The following is a 15,197-nucleotide window of genomic DNA, read 5'->3' on the forward strand; positions in this document are numbered from 1 at the left end:
AAGCAAACCTTGAAAACACAGACATTTTTAATAAAATAAGTTTGCAGCAGCATCTTCAAAAATAATGTCTTGAAATATTTGATATTTCTCACAAATTCTGATATAAAGATGCAAAGTAATTCTTTGTTATTTTTTTTAGTGGAAATTCTTCAAGTGAGTCTATCTTCCTTCAGATTGCTATCTACTCATGCACAGATGAGTAACTGACCTGGTAACAATTATCCATGGAAGAAAACTATTTACAGTCTTTTCCTGTTTTATCCATTCTGAATGCTAAAAAGTATCAAGTATATAGATAGGAAAATCTCAGATATCCAAAAATCCAGAATCAACAGAATTTAAGGCCAGCCCTGTCACAAAACAGATGAGCCCTTTATTACATTTATGGAGCAAAAAGCCATAATCAACACATGTTACTGCTATGGAACTCAGAAATTGAAAGCCATGGGAGTGATGCATAACACAATTTTAGAATTTAAAAATATGTTCACAAAAGTTGCTTATGAACATCTACGTTTAGACTAGACTGATAAAGTACAACAACTTTGTGCAATGCATTTTTTCCTAAAGGACTGAAATACTTATTTGTTGACTGTATTATTTCTGTCATTTGATGTAATATAAATCAATTTAGCAATTATTTGCTAAATCACATGCAAAGATAGGCTTAGTAAATGCAGACTACAGTAAATTACAGACTCAACAAAAGCAACCAACCAGTCAACAAAACAGAGAAAGCTGCAGAGAGTAATGGGATTGTCTACCAGAAATTGAATCTTTGTCAGCAATCACAACAGTGGCACCAAAATAAAACATAAGGACCAAAAAAAAGGCCTCAAAACCTAAATGAAATATTGCTGAAATTCTTGCAAAAACTCTGTTAAACACTGATGACTAGCACAAATTTTTAGTTGTGTGCAACTTGCAAAAATGAAACTTTTATTCTATAACAAAAGGGAAAACATTTAAAATTTAAAAATCAATACCTGCAGATTCTTTTTGTCATGGAGAAAAATCTGCTCTCCGCTCTACTGACTGACTGGTGTAAAATTTCCAAAATATGCCACACATAGCACGAACAATCATTTCTCCAGCTCACTGAACAGACAAATTCATAATTCATTTTTCTAGGTTTGACTTCTTTGTAAAAGGATCAGAAAAATAAAGACAAACTCTGATAAATTAAGCAGGACTCTACAGTAATTAGTTTTATGTCTGAAAGCTTATATTTAAAATTCTTTTCCTATTTCATGGCAATTCCTCCTTGATTTTAAGAGTAGACTGCATTTTTAGACGCTTAAACTGTTTTTCTCTAATTGAACAAAAGAAAATTAACTTCCTGAGAGTCTCCCATACTCCCAGCAATGGTCTCCAAGTAATTATGAAGATTCTTTACAGTTTGTACTTGCCAATTTTTAACAGGAAGGAACGTATTTGTTATCTGATTGATTAAAACTCTTCAAACACTTTTACCTCATGCAGTTTTATTTATTTCATTGTAAGTGCTTTAATTGTGTAGGAAGTTTTAGATGTGAAATCCTTCCTCTGTGAGGTTGCCTTAATCCCGTCGGGTTAGGACTGGAGAACAATTCCTCTGGAGCGGAGTTAATCCTGCAGGGAGCGAGCAGTGTGATGTGATAGTTTACAAACGGTGGCATCTGAAACCACGAAATTACACAACCTGCGTCCAAAAACGCTACAGAAGAAAAAAAAAAAATAAAAAAAATTATGCGCGAAGAACCGTACTCGTCAAGCGTGGGCTGGGAGGGCTAAACCAAGATATTATTTTTCCCTAATGGGCAAATCCCTTGGCGGCCCCGCTGCGTGCGGCAGCCGCCAGGCGGGAGCGGAGAGCCGCGCTTCCCGCGGGCCGGCGGCGGAGCGCAGGGACACAGGGAGCGGGCGGAGGAGGAGGAGGAGGAGGAGGAGGAGCAGCCCACGGCCGAGCCGAGCCGCCCATGGCCGAGCGAGCAGCCCGTGGCCGGGGCTGGCAGGATGCTGGGGCAGCCCGGCCGCTCCGCGCTGTCCTGCGAGAGGAGGAGGAACGCGGGCTCGGAGGCGTCCCCGCCGTAAAAATACACATCTATATGTGTGTGAATGTGTAAGAGTTTAAAACTTGGGCTGGGGGCGAAGGATTCTTGGGCCGAGTTCAAGTCAGGCGCCACTGAAACGTGCTCTCCAGTCTGGCAGCTCGAAAGGGGAAAGGAGGCTGGGAAGAGAGGAAGAGGAGGAGGAGGAGCGCTCTGCCCACAGGCTGTGACTTTAACGCCTCTTCCCTCGCTCACGCCAAGAACTGTCTCCCGTTCGGTGTGAACAAAATAAATCCTAAACAAAGCCAATAACAATACTAATAATACTAATACTACTAATAATGCTAATGCAAATGTGAGTACTAATACTAATACTACTAATATTTTGAAATAATAATAATACTACTAATAATAGTAATAAAAATAATAATAACAACAACAACAACAACAACAAAACAACAACAGCAACAACAACAACAACAACAACAAAACAACAACAACAATAATAATAATAATAATGATAATAATAATAATAATAATAATAATAATAATAATAATAATAATAATAATAATAATAGTAATCCCCCCTTCCCCTAAGAAATACCCCGAAACATAACAAACCAGCAACAGCAAAAAAAAAACCCAAAAAACCCCAAAAACCCCCCAAAAAAACCCCAGACACTGCATCCCAAAGTAAAAGGTAGAGGGCCATTTCTGGAAATTAAAATAAAAATATAAATGAAGTACCGACAACAACAACAAAACCACCACCGAAAAAAAAAAGCCTAGAAATTGGGATCCATCCTGGAAAACGTGAAGGCAAAGGCCGTGTGATGTATTGCATATTTCAAGATCTCATTTATTTAATACAATACACCACAATGGTACATGGTGCTTAAGTGATTTCTATTTTATATATATATATTTAACTCAATTGACTCTTCTTTTGTAATTCCTCCAGGCTGAGATTGTGTCTCTGTGGTTTCAAAGTGGGTGTTATACCCTGTTCTTAAACGCTGATACCACTTCTGCTTTACAGGATAAGATATAAGTGGTGGATTGTTTGTATTTGGCTTTTTATTTTTTTTTTTTTTTTGGCAGCTTTTGTATGTGGGTCACACTTTTATGCCAGAAATCAGTTGATGGGAGTTTGCATCCAAAAGTGCTGAACTTGGCATATTTCCTGCTTCAAGTTTTTCCCCTCCCCCCTTTTCTCTGGCAGACAACTATCAGTTAAATGCTGGAAAGGATTAATGCAAATGCTACTTTATTGGTACCTAACAGACAGATCTTTCCCTCTCTTTCCTTTTGCTGTAGAAATTGCTTCCTTACTCACATTTTAATACAATATTTTCTCTCTGGCTGTTTTAGCGGTTTTTGTAGTTAATGGACTGCAATTTGAACATATCATGTGGAGGAAATGGCATTGCTGCTGTGTATCGTCTGCTCGATAAATTGTCTGGAGGCTTGTGCTGGTCTCTTTCATGCTATTTAGCAGGATGCGGCGTTAGGGTGGCATTTCTGCCTTGTTTTTTAAAGTTACTCTGGAGGGTTCCTTTTTGTTCCTCCCCCCACCCCCCTTTTCCACTGCCGTTTTGTTGTAGGACCTGTGTGTGTATTTTAATTCATTCCTTTCTCTTGCGTGTCTGTTTGTATGTGTGTGTGCGTGTGTGTCTGTCTGCTTTCCCTCTTGTCCTCCCTTCCCCTGTGTGTCTGGGCCACATTTTAATGCACAATATCCCATCCATTAAGTTGTGGTTGAATGCGGAGTGTGTGAGGACTTGGCAGCTCTCAGGTTGAAGGGGGCGGGGAAGCCAGTTTCGACTCTGACACAAGATGCCGATGTGGCGTGATCTGAATTATTATTAGTTCTGCGAACATAGCCATCTTCTCCTCCCGCTGCTGGAAAGTGCTGCCATTGAACTTGCGACGGGACAGACAAGATTTCCAGCTTTTTTTTTTTTTTTTTTTTTTTTTTTTTTTTTTTTTTTTTTCCCTCTAAAGTACAGTAGCTGGCAGGGAAAAGGCGCCAAAACACACAGGATTAACTAGTAACATTCTCTGAAGCGGTTTTGAGCTGCAACACTTACAATTTTTACTTTGAATCACAAGGAAAAGATCAAGCACTTCTATAAGTCTAATTTAGTCATTTAAATCCAGCTACTAGATGCTTTCCCCCACCCCTATTCCAATATTTTCAATATCTAGCAAGTGATATGAACTGCCAGAAAAAAATGTGTTGTAATTTTATTTGTGGTGTTATCATTGCTGTTTACCTCCAGGGCATTTGAAATCAGTACATGAGAATTTTTAAAGAATTTACTATATTGGAAAAAGAGGGTTTCATGCCTTTGTAGGGCTGTGGATGTGACCTGCAGTGAGGACAAAAACTGCACGGTTGTGTAACCCAAAATGCTGTGGTTTATAGCTTTGCACTTGAGGTTTGATGTTTTTATTTTCTGGTCTGGGAGTTGTGGAAAACTCAAGTGTTATAGCCCCCATCAAACCATATGTGGACAAAGGTCAAGCGCACACACCCGTCATACGTATGTGTCTCTGTTTAGAATAAGTAGTGTATTTATTTCCTTTTGATTGTATACATGCACACTTTTCATCTGACTGTACATATACATAGTTTATGTATGGTATGTGTTTCTTCCTATCACCCCAAACCAAGCAAAAAATGCTATTTATTATTATGATACTTAATTTTATTGTTGTGATACCATATTGGCTTAGAAGTTGTACTGACTGCTGTTTACATTAAAAGTAAAAAATAACTTAAAAATTCAGTCTAATGAAGCATATCAAGGCCCCATAAACCAATATATTATCAGTTTTCTTATGTACCTATTTTTCCTCCTGAATTTCTGTGCATATACATGCGTTTATATATGTATATATATGTCACCATGCACAGACAATATTCCTCCATATAAGAAAACTGTCCAAGGCTCTGGTTATGCCAAAGAGACAAAGCTTTACTTTGTAGGTTAATATGCTTGTACAAGAAGACTTGCAAAGCACCATGACCACTCATTCAGATAGAATGTCCATCAGGTAACAATACAATATAATATAATATAGCATAGTTTAGATTATTTGTTACTCATAAGTGATATAAATTACACTCTATTTGTGCTATTCAGTATTTACGTTTCTAGTCAAGCAATTTTTTATCAAATGGACATGTGTGTTAATAACATTTTCTAACAAAGGGTGAAAAAGGAGTTAATGGTATTATTAAACTAGATCCAAAACTTATGTTTTTGATCACAGAGACCTCTTATATAAGAGTCTTGGTGCTAGTTCTCAGATATTCCATACTTTAGAAGAAAAGTCATGTGCCAGAATCAGCTTTCTGATTTCTATAAAGAGACAACTGGAATTTTCATGAAAAGTTGATTTCTTAGAAGTTCAGTATGTATATGTTTAGATATTTGATCAAACTGCCCACATTTATTCTGAGGTAATCTTAGGCTTCACACTTCAACATTAGTGATTCCTTTCTTTCTGTTCCATTAATAATAACCTTGTGCTCCAAAACTGAAAAACTTGAGCAGTTGTCCAGCCAAAAGACAGCAGCTGAAATTCTGATCTAGGTGGGATATAAGTGGTCTAAATGGCCTTTCCACTTTTAAATGTTATTATCTCTGAAGTCTGAGGGCAATGCCTCTTTGCAGTATCTAGTGAAATTTGTGAGCACGGTTTGTGAGGGGGGGGGAAGAAAATACAGGCTTTCAGTGTAAGTTTGGCTTACCAGGGTCTGCACCGTTGGCAGAAAACTGCCCTGGGGAACTAGGATGGGTGGAAGAGAGAGAGCCCATCTGCCCATGGTGTCGAAAAACCCTTTGTGGTTCTGTCCTGTGAGACGAGCATCTCAGATTGTGCAGTGTGGGCAGTGGATGTCCTCCCATCCTAGCTGCCCTGCCAGAGTTGAATGGGAGGCAGGGGGAGCATGGGAGCAGCTCCCCAGTCTCAGTGTCAGAGTGCAGGCTCAGGAGGAGGGTGGCTTGCTCATAGTTTTGGTATCTGCTGTTTACTAGTGTGAAAGCTGCCTTTTCTTCCTGAAGGTCCATTTCTGTGCCATGAAGCTTTCTAGCAGCCATGTGCTGGTGCCCACCTGTGTGTGTGTGTCCAAGCAGTGCTATCAGTCCTCATATTGCATCCCACCTGAGAGCAGGATCCCCTAGGCCAGCCTGGCCCTGTGAAGTCGATGGGTTAGGATTAGTGTTAGAGAACAGCTCTCAGTGTCTCTCACCAGGAAGGTTGGAGAGTGGCTTTTATTTTCTTAATTGCACACATTGAAATGTTGTTGAACTTCCAGATACAGCGTGAGGTTGGCATAGCTCTGGCAGTGAAGACAAAAAATAGTTGTCCTCCAGCCTGGAGCTTCAAGGATAGAGAACTTGAAGCATTAACAGGGATTTTAGAATGTGGGGATGGAGAGAAGGGTCTTTGGGGTGGTTGAGGAATAAATGCAAGCCAGAATTTGAAAGCAATTGAATCACTTTCTTGTGAGGTCTGCATGCCAAGGGCCAGCCACTGTGCCTGGTGCTCTTGCTGCATTGATGCCATATTTCTCGAGGCTAACCCAGTTACCACATACCCTTTCTAACACATCTCTGCAGCAAAAGTGACAGAGACTTACATTTTGTTATGATTTAAATGTAGTTCTTTATCTTTTCTGAATAGAATCTTTAGCTTGCTTCTCTGTGAAGGAAACTGAGGGGCTGGGATGGGATGGAGGAGGATGGGGGACATAGGCACTTGCACACGTGTGTTTCTGAGGAGGGCTCTCCAGGACAAAGCCTTGGTCCTTTATGGGCTCCCACTGGGATTAACCAGGAGCAACAGAGACAAAACATGTGTTTGGGTGACCAGTACAGCCTGCTTTCTGTCATGTACTGGGAGCTTTTGGGTCAAATCCATGGGTAAACCCATGGCAACTTGCACCTTGCTTGCCATGCCCTATAGATCATGCAGAAGACAAAATGCTGCTTGAGCCATGCTGGCTGGGCAGTTCCATTTTCCCCAAAATGCTTTCATATGAGAGGCCTGTTCAATCCTGGCCGGTAGACTGGCTCTGGAGATGGGGGCATCTGGCTTTGCCTGGTCTGCAGCAGTGCTATTCTGGGGGTAGTGGCACATGCTGCAGGGCTGTCTGTCCTCATCTACTTGCTTGTGCACTCTGGGTGGAGACACAAACCCATCCTCAGACAGGTCTTGTGGGGATGCAAACACAATCTCACATTGACTCCACATCCCTTGCAGTAGCAAAGGCTGAAGAGAGTGACTGGGTTTTCTCTGCCCTTACCTTGCTGGAATTGTTTTTTCCTGTTTGCCAGACTGCCAGGCAGTTCTTGCTTTTAGTGCACAGGACTCTAGTGCAACCACAATCCCTTGACTGGATCATGGGAGGGAGTGGGTTCCTCTGCAAGCCCTGCCTGGGGAAGGGGAGGCTTCTCACACCTATGCAGCTCACAGGGGCAGGCTTGCTGATGTGGTATTGTGGATTTGGTTAGGCTGCCCTGATCCGTATGGAGGGATGAGAGTGATAAAGGGGACAGAGGAGAGTTACTGTTGTTTTAAGTCAGGTCTGCAATAATGGCTTGTTGTGTAAGGGTTCAAGCACTCAAAGAGGTGTGTTCAAGGACATCAGTGCATTTGTGCCAAGAGGAATGTCTTTTATGCTAAATTAACTCCTGTTAAATAGAATACTTATTCGAAGGGAAACTCCATAATTTAAAGCTGGCATTATCCACTTTTTGTAGTGTCTGGGATAGAGTGAAAAATGACAGGATTTCAGGAGTATTTTATGCCAGATATAAAAATAAATTTTGCTAATTATGGTTAACCCCGAGTTGGTTAGTTCGTCTTTGATTAAATACATGGCCTCAACCTGTCTTATCAATTTATACTTATCAGTATACTCTGTAGAAGAGAAGATGCATGATGGTTGTTTGAACCCTGCAAATCTGAGAACTGGGCAAGAGTAGCCAGCCAGAAACCATTCTATGGGGACGTGGTGTGGATTCTGCAAGGGTTACTGCGTTGGGCTCTTGCTGTTTCCTTCGACATTACCTGTCTTGTACGGCGTCTCTCCTTCCCCCACTCATCCTTCTGCTTCTTTTTGCTTGTAAATTTATGGGAATTGCAGCTGGTAGCCTTGGCAAGCTCCCCTCATTAAGAGCCCTCTTTGAAAATGGGCTGTGTTTGAGCATTTCCCTAATGAGGACAGGACGGGGTTAAAAAGTGACCATTTCATGGTTGACTTGAACCTGCTTACTTTCCTTGATGTGTCGTTGTGAAATGCCTGACGTGAATAAACTCCCACTTTGGGCAAGGAGGAAGCCAGCGGTCCCTCCGGGACGCGGCCGGGGGCTGCGCCGGGGCAGGGGGCCGCACACACCGGCGCCCCGGAGCTGGGCTCAGCACCGCAATCCGCCTCTCAGGAGCAGAAAGGACTTTCGCTCACTGTTTTCCCCCCCTTTCCCAGCTCCCCTGAGTAAAGCTGCCCCAGGAGGATGAAATCAGACCCCGGCACCCTGTTGCCGCCCGGAGCCGGGACCCTTTCGCCGCCCCCGGGCCAGCCTGCGAGACATCAGTCCCCGGGGTGCGGGACAGGCTCCCCCCGTCTGGGGGACGGAGGGGGCTGCCCTTCCCCGTGCTCGCCGCGGAGGGTGGGGGGAAGCGGGGGCGCCTGAGCCCCGCCGCATCTGGCAAAGTCTACCCCGAAAGAAGAAAAAGAAGCCTCCCGCAGATGGCAGACCCCCCCAACCCCCTCCCCTTCGCCCCCGCAACTTTCTCCCACCAGAAGAGCGGGAAAATGAGGGAGGGATGTTTGCGAAACGTGCTCGTTCCGTCTGCAGCGTTCGGTGGTAATGAATGCAGAGGGAGGGCAGAGGAAGGGGATCTGGTGGAGAAGGAATGTGTTTGCAGGAGGAGGAGGAGTGTAAGCGGAGATTGTGTAATTAAATAATTAAACAAAAATACTTAAGTCTCATTTAGGGGGAGACCTGGAATAGGGTCCACAGGGTGTAACCGGTGAATTTTTCAACTTCCAAGTTTTGCAGAGCCGGGGGCAGGATGGGGCGTGGGGACACTCACGGGCACGTTGAGAGTAAATCGGGCGGGAGCGCCGGGGGGAGATTTATAGTTTGAATTTCCAGGAGATCATTCTTATTGCGGTGGCCATTTGGAAAGCAGTCTCTCAGCACTGCCCGCACAGCGAGGACGGGCGGAGGCTGTCCGGAGGGCCGGCAGGCCGCGCCGCCGCTCTGCCCGCCCGAGCGCGCCCCCGCCTCGGCGCGCCCCCGCGGCGCGGTCCCGACCGCCCGGCGAAGTTTCGCCTGCCTTCTGTGTCCGGGAGCCTCTTGCTCCGCTCCGGGCTGTAACCTTGAACTTTCCAAAGCGTGGTGACAGTGCCGTGTTATCACGGCAGCACCGCCAACCTCTGAAAAGCGAAAAAAATACACCCCTCCCCCTCCCCCCGAAAAATAAAAAAAAAGGAAAAAAAAGAAAAGGAATAAGGGGAAAAAAAAAAAAAAAAAAAAAAAAAAAAAAAAAAAAAAAAGAGAAAAAGAAAAAAGGATTTTAAAAAAAAGCCAAACAAAAAAAATCCTCCCGCCCACCCCCACAACGCCCCCCCCCCTCGAGTCCTTCCCCCCTCATCTGCAAAACAACCAGCAGCAGCAGCAGCAGCAAAAGCAAGACTCCTGCGCCGCCGACTACAAGAGGGTTAAAAGTGTAGATTGGATTTCACCCCGGGAAATCTAGCACACGGAGTGAACTTGAATCTTTGGCTATTTAAGGAGGACTGGAGTTTGTTGTGAAGTTGTGGTGATCCAGAGCAGAGCCCCGTCCTGATTGATTTCATCTTCCTTGAGTCTCAGATGACTGTAAAATGAATAGATGAAATTATTCCTTTTTGAGGCTTTTCTTAGGGGCTCTCCGGGCAGCGTGTTCTCAAAGCGAAGTCATGATGTATTCTCCAATCTGTCTCACTCAGGTATAGACGCTTTTATTTAATTTATTTGTTAATTTATTTATTTTCACTTGTTTGTTGGGATTTTTTTTTTTAAATTTTATATATGTGTGGGTTGGTAATGAGTCATTGCTAGTAGTTGTAACGGGTTAAAGCACAGTCGTAACTGCTTGTCAGATTCAAACTCCTTTCTCAGGAGGGAATATTAGAGAATAAACTGTACCACGCCATTGTTTTGGGGAGATCCATTCAAAGTGTCACCCGCAGACAAATACAGTTAGTTGTTGGTGCATAAGAAGGCAAAGGTTAACAAACTGGAAATGAGCATAATTATGCTAAAAACCCGTGTTTGAGAAGTATTGATTTGATTGGAATCAAACGATTTGCACTCTTTTCAGCTCGCCTGTTTACACACAGCCTAATGAAAGGGTTTGAAAGGAAAAGTGCTCTTTTTGACAAAACACGACCACTGGCCGGTGCGAAGTAATCCCGTCTTATGCTTAATTGATAATATGCAGGCTGCCAGCAGTGGGGGAGATCTGAGCGGGGGCGACCAAGATGTGCAGCGTTTTCGGTTATACAAGGGCACGGCTTTTTCCTCCTCCCCGCTAAATCGCGGCGCTGGCGGAGGAGACACCGACCCTTTTTCCCGGCCGCGTTCCGATCCCGAGCGCGGCTGTCAGCGGGACGGCGGGCGGGGAGCGGCGGCGGAGCCGAGCGCAGGCCGGGGCAGCCCGAGCGGGGGTCCCCGCCGCGGCAAAACGCAGATTTTGAAACCTGAGGGGTTTCGGGAGCATGTTTGGGAAGTTCCCCGGGTGGCCCTGGAGCGTCCTCGCCCGGTGCACGGTATCGGCGAGCGAGCGCCGGGGCACCGGAGCCTGTTTCGGACCGTAAACCCGGTCTCTAAAGCCCGGGAACAGTTCTCAGCTTTCGTGAAAGTCTGTCTTAGGAGGATGTGATGTAAACTGATTAAGCGATAACTGCCTGCTTCCACATTGGTGCAACAAATAGCTAAAGAAGCAGAAAATGTGCGAAAGTAATGTCTGCTGCAAGGCTGCGGCAGAGAGGCCAACGATGCACTTACAGCTGCACCGTGAATAAAAAGTGTGATTTAAGTTATTCTGCAGTTGCAAACCATTGTAATTCGAAAGGCCTGAAGTATTCATAAATTGTTATTGAAGATGGAAACAATGATAAGGCTTGTTCACTGATTGGACACAGTCCTGCAGTTTTTTGGCTGACACATTTTTTATTGTTTATATTTTGTTTGGCATCTAAATGTGATTGACTTAGATATGGATATTTTCAGTAAGTAAACGTGAGCTGCAGTTGAAGAAAGCTGGAAAAAAGTGCTATTGAGATATTTCTTCTTCAGAAGAAACACATAGGAAGCATTTTGTGATATGCACATGCTTGCAGGTACACACACAGAAATAAATTACTTAGCGTGGAATCTGTGGTTAGAAAAATTAATTCTGTGTAGGTTGTCCAACGTGTGAAATTATTGACATACAATAAGACCTCTGCATCAGGATATAAACCTGAGAGTACAATTTAAGAAAGCAGTTTTTGCATTTGAGACACAGATTTTCACAATCACCTCTTTTACAGCGGTAATAAATTATCTTGTTTCCTGCTCTAATGACTTTTTTCCATTATATTTTCTTTTTGGACTCATTGAAGCAATAGTTTTCCTCATTCTTTACAAATCTGTGCTAAAATACTGTGTTCAGGTGTATTAAAAAATTCTACATTGTACTTCTACTGCCATTAATCCAAGAAAGCAGTTCCTGGCTTTTGTGCATTGATACTTTCTCCATAATATTTTACAATCACGCTCTACCATGTGCCATGCAGAAACAGTTCCCATTTGGTGATACATACATGGATCATAGTTGCAGCAAATTGATTTTTGTTTGGAATCTTTTTCGACCTGCTTGGAATGATAAGAACAGTTTATTAATTATTTTTTCTCTACATAAATTAAAAATTAAAGTGACACCAGCAATGAGAACTTATACCTTGCATTCTTTATTTGTTTAAGGCAAAAGATTGATTCATCTCACTATGAGGAGCAACTGCATTAAAGTATTATTGCCAAAATTGTTCCCTCTACTGTATTCTCTGTCTCTAGGACTCTTGCAGTGCACACTGACTGTGTTAATATATGTTCAGAAGAAAATATTTTGGTAAAAGTAAACACAGAACACCTGTTTGGACGGAGCTACTTATGAAAGTGGTAGTTCAGTTTGTGCTGAGGCAGCGCTGAAGAACGTTTTAGTAACAAGTCTAAAATCCAAAGTACGGCTTTAAAACAAACCTTGGCAATTTGAGTGTTACCCATCACACTTACAATCAAAGTTTGTTGGGGGGAAATAACTCCAAGGTAGAAGAAAACTTACCAAATGCAATTTAATTTTGGGGGCTCCCTTCCTCTCTTTCCCATATACCTCTTTCTCTATGTTTTGTAATGAGTGGTAACTGCATTTATCTGTCTTGCTGAGGCATGAATAGGATGCAGTTACTGCATGCCTTTTCGTGCTTGCTCTCTTGTGATATTTTTGCCGTGGCTTATTATGTTACAGTAGTCCAAAATCTCAGAATTTGTAGTGCTTTCTTTTGCTCCTATTTGTTGTTTCACTAGGTATGCGAAAATCCTTGCGGGGAAATTGAGAAGACGAAGTTTTCTGTGTAAAATTTCCATACTTCTGCCCACTGTATTTATTGTACAGTCCTCAGACTGAACTTTCATGGACTGATACAAAGTTTAAAAGTGAAAGATAGGAGAAGAGCACTGCATATCCTCTTTACCTTTTCAATAAAAAAACCTGGCCTATCTATTGTCATTATATGACAAACTGCTATTTTTTCCTTTCTTTACAAGCTACATAGATATTATATAGTAACTTCCATTTTAAATTGCCAGTGCACAATTGTTCCCCTAAGCTATTTGATGTGAAATTTTAAAACCTTAGCTTTATAAATCACTTAATCGCAAGAGCAACTGTGGCACATGACCAAGTGCTACATAAAACCAAAAAAACTATTGTCTATATGAATATTAAGGAGGAAAAATGGAATTCTGTAGATATATTTTTAGGAGATTCGATGGAGAATGTGTGTGATTAATTGCAAATGTCCATTTAGGATCATTTTTATGGGCACTTCCCCATGTCAAGTGGTATTTTCATTTGAAAATACTCCAGGTGCACAATGAATAGCTCAAAAATCTGATAAAATTGCTTTCAAACAGGATGTTCTTTGCTGTGTTTCTCCTCCATACTTTTTATGTGTATTTATATTTTTAGGGCTTAACAATACTGTGGAAAAAAAACCCACCTGAACACAGTTTTTAAAAGGTTGGAGTTTCTGCTGTGTATGTTTTTGGGATTTTTTCCCCCTCATTTTGAAAAGGAAACATTAGACTACTACAGAAATAGCATTACTGGAATTTAAACAGTGAAATTGTCTATAAAATTTTCATAGATATAAAATGCTATGGGTTATTATTTGTTAATACTATATGCATTACCTCAAGGCGTAGTCAATCTGAAATAATTTATGATGCTCTTCTTCAAAATTAAAACTAGATGTGCAGTATTCTACTAGTGTAGAATATGGCCATGTTTACATTATTGCCATTTTAAGTTATAAATGCCAAAGGCTGTTTAGATATAGGGGAAATCATTGTATTGAGGCAAAAATTAATTTCTCCCAAAGCTCTTCAGCCACCTGCCTTCACCCCACCTTTAGCCCCAGCTGTTAGAATTTTCAAAATCTGTAGTAAATCTGTTTTATTCAGCCTGAAATGAATTATGAGGATTTAACACTGTAGAGTCTTTATGCTTCCACTAATTAAAAAAATATTTTATTTGAATACTTAAATTCAGATGACTTCTGTAGGAGAAAAAAATAAACTTTCTTTAGTAGTTATAATTGAAAGGGGAAAAAGTATGGCATCAGAAAGCATATGAAGATAGGAAAGTCTTATCATGGGCTGTGGTTGCTCAGAGCAGTGCTGCCTTCCCACACAAAGAACAGATTGTGGTTTAACTCTTTCCACGGCCTAGTTTTATGTGCCAGTATAGTATCAGAATTGTTCAAATCTGTGCTGGAAACTACTAATCAGTTTAATTGTTGCCTTTGTAGGTCTTTGTCAAGCGTCATACTGTAATGAAATTGTTTATGTCCTGAAGTATCTTTCTATATTGTCTCTCTGTTCTTTTTTTCAATTTTTTTTCCCCCTTTGCTTAATTTTTTTTCCCCTATGAAGTCAAAATGATCATAGGTAAACTGCTTGTAACTTTTCTGTTGTTTTCTGTTTGACTTAAGGATGCTTAGGGAAGAGGGGTAACTAGTTCCAGTGGGTTTTGCAACATTCAGGAAATTTTGAAGTTGGTTTGAAATTCAAAGATTTAAATATGGAATTCTTTGCCTGAAGCTTCACAGACTGCACTCTATAATTGAGACCATTAGTTATACTTTCATCATTTTTACCTAATGGAGTTAATCAGCCTATTGATTAAACATAATTCATTCCTTGTCTAGCAGCATAGCTAAAATAGTAGTTTGCTAATTGTATTCTTGAATATAATCACATAAAAAAGGTTCAGTTTTAGTTTGATTGCACTGTGCCACTAAGTATGATGAGCAATCTGCGTGGTATTTAATACCAAATATCCCTGCACACAGGAAGAAAGATACCTCCTGTAAGGTCTCCCTTTCAACCCAAAATACAGTAATGTTTGATAAGCAGATTGCAGTGTTTTAAACAGCAGACTTGTTAATGGAAAATAAGTTTTTGGGGAAGGTCTATTTAGATATTAACATGGATGTGTAGGATGGTACTTTAAGCAGACAAACCAAATTAATTTAATTGCTATAGGATGTACTTGTAGACAACAACTAAGCATTACCTCCTTAATGCAATCCATATTGCTGCTAGGCAGAAGATAAGAACTTGCAGGTGAAGCCAGACAACAGAAAGGGATATTTTGAAACTGTAAATAAATTGCATGGATTTCACAAAAGCAGCATTGGACCAGCGGTGGACCCATAATGTCTTTTTGCCACAGCATGCAGAAACACAAAGAATGCAAAGTTTGTGCCAAGTTGCCATTTTTCATTGTACACCTCAGATTGATTTTTAAGGGGTTTAGAATAATTGCCAAACTCATGTG

At 41.5% G+C, this 15,197-nt stretch overlaps 1 protein-coding gene across 7 annotated transcripts in view; it reads left to right on the forward strand.

The window, feature by feature from the left end:
• The first annotated feature begins 9,691 nt into the window (after positions 1 to 9,691).
• NFIB (nuclear factor I B) overlaps positions 9,692 to 15,197 on the forward strand; it is a 168,682-nt gene continuing 163,176 nt past the window's right edge. For all 7 annotated transcript variants that reach the window (XM_056513153.1, XM_056513155.1, XM_056513156.1 and 4 more), the window contains exon 1: positions 9,692 to 10,041. In XM_056513153.1, coding sequence (XP_056369128.1) covers positions 10,012 to 10,041 — 30 coding nt within the window. In that variant the 5' untranslated portion in view covers positions 9,692 to 10,011. The remainder of the gene's footprint in view (positions 10,042 to 15,197) is intronic.

The sequence above is a fragment of the Oenanthe melanoleuca genome, chromosome Z (genome assembly GCF_029582105.1).
Source record: "Oenanthe melanoleuca isolate GR-GAL-2019-014 chromosome Z, OMel1.0, whole genome shotgun sequence".
Lineage (NCBI taxonomy): Eukaryota > Metazoa > Chordata > Aves > Passeriformes > Muscicapidae > Oenanthe > Oenanthe melanoleuca.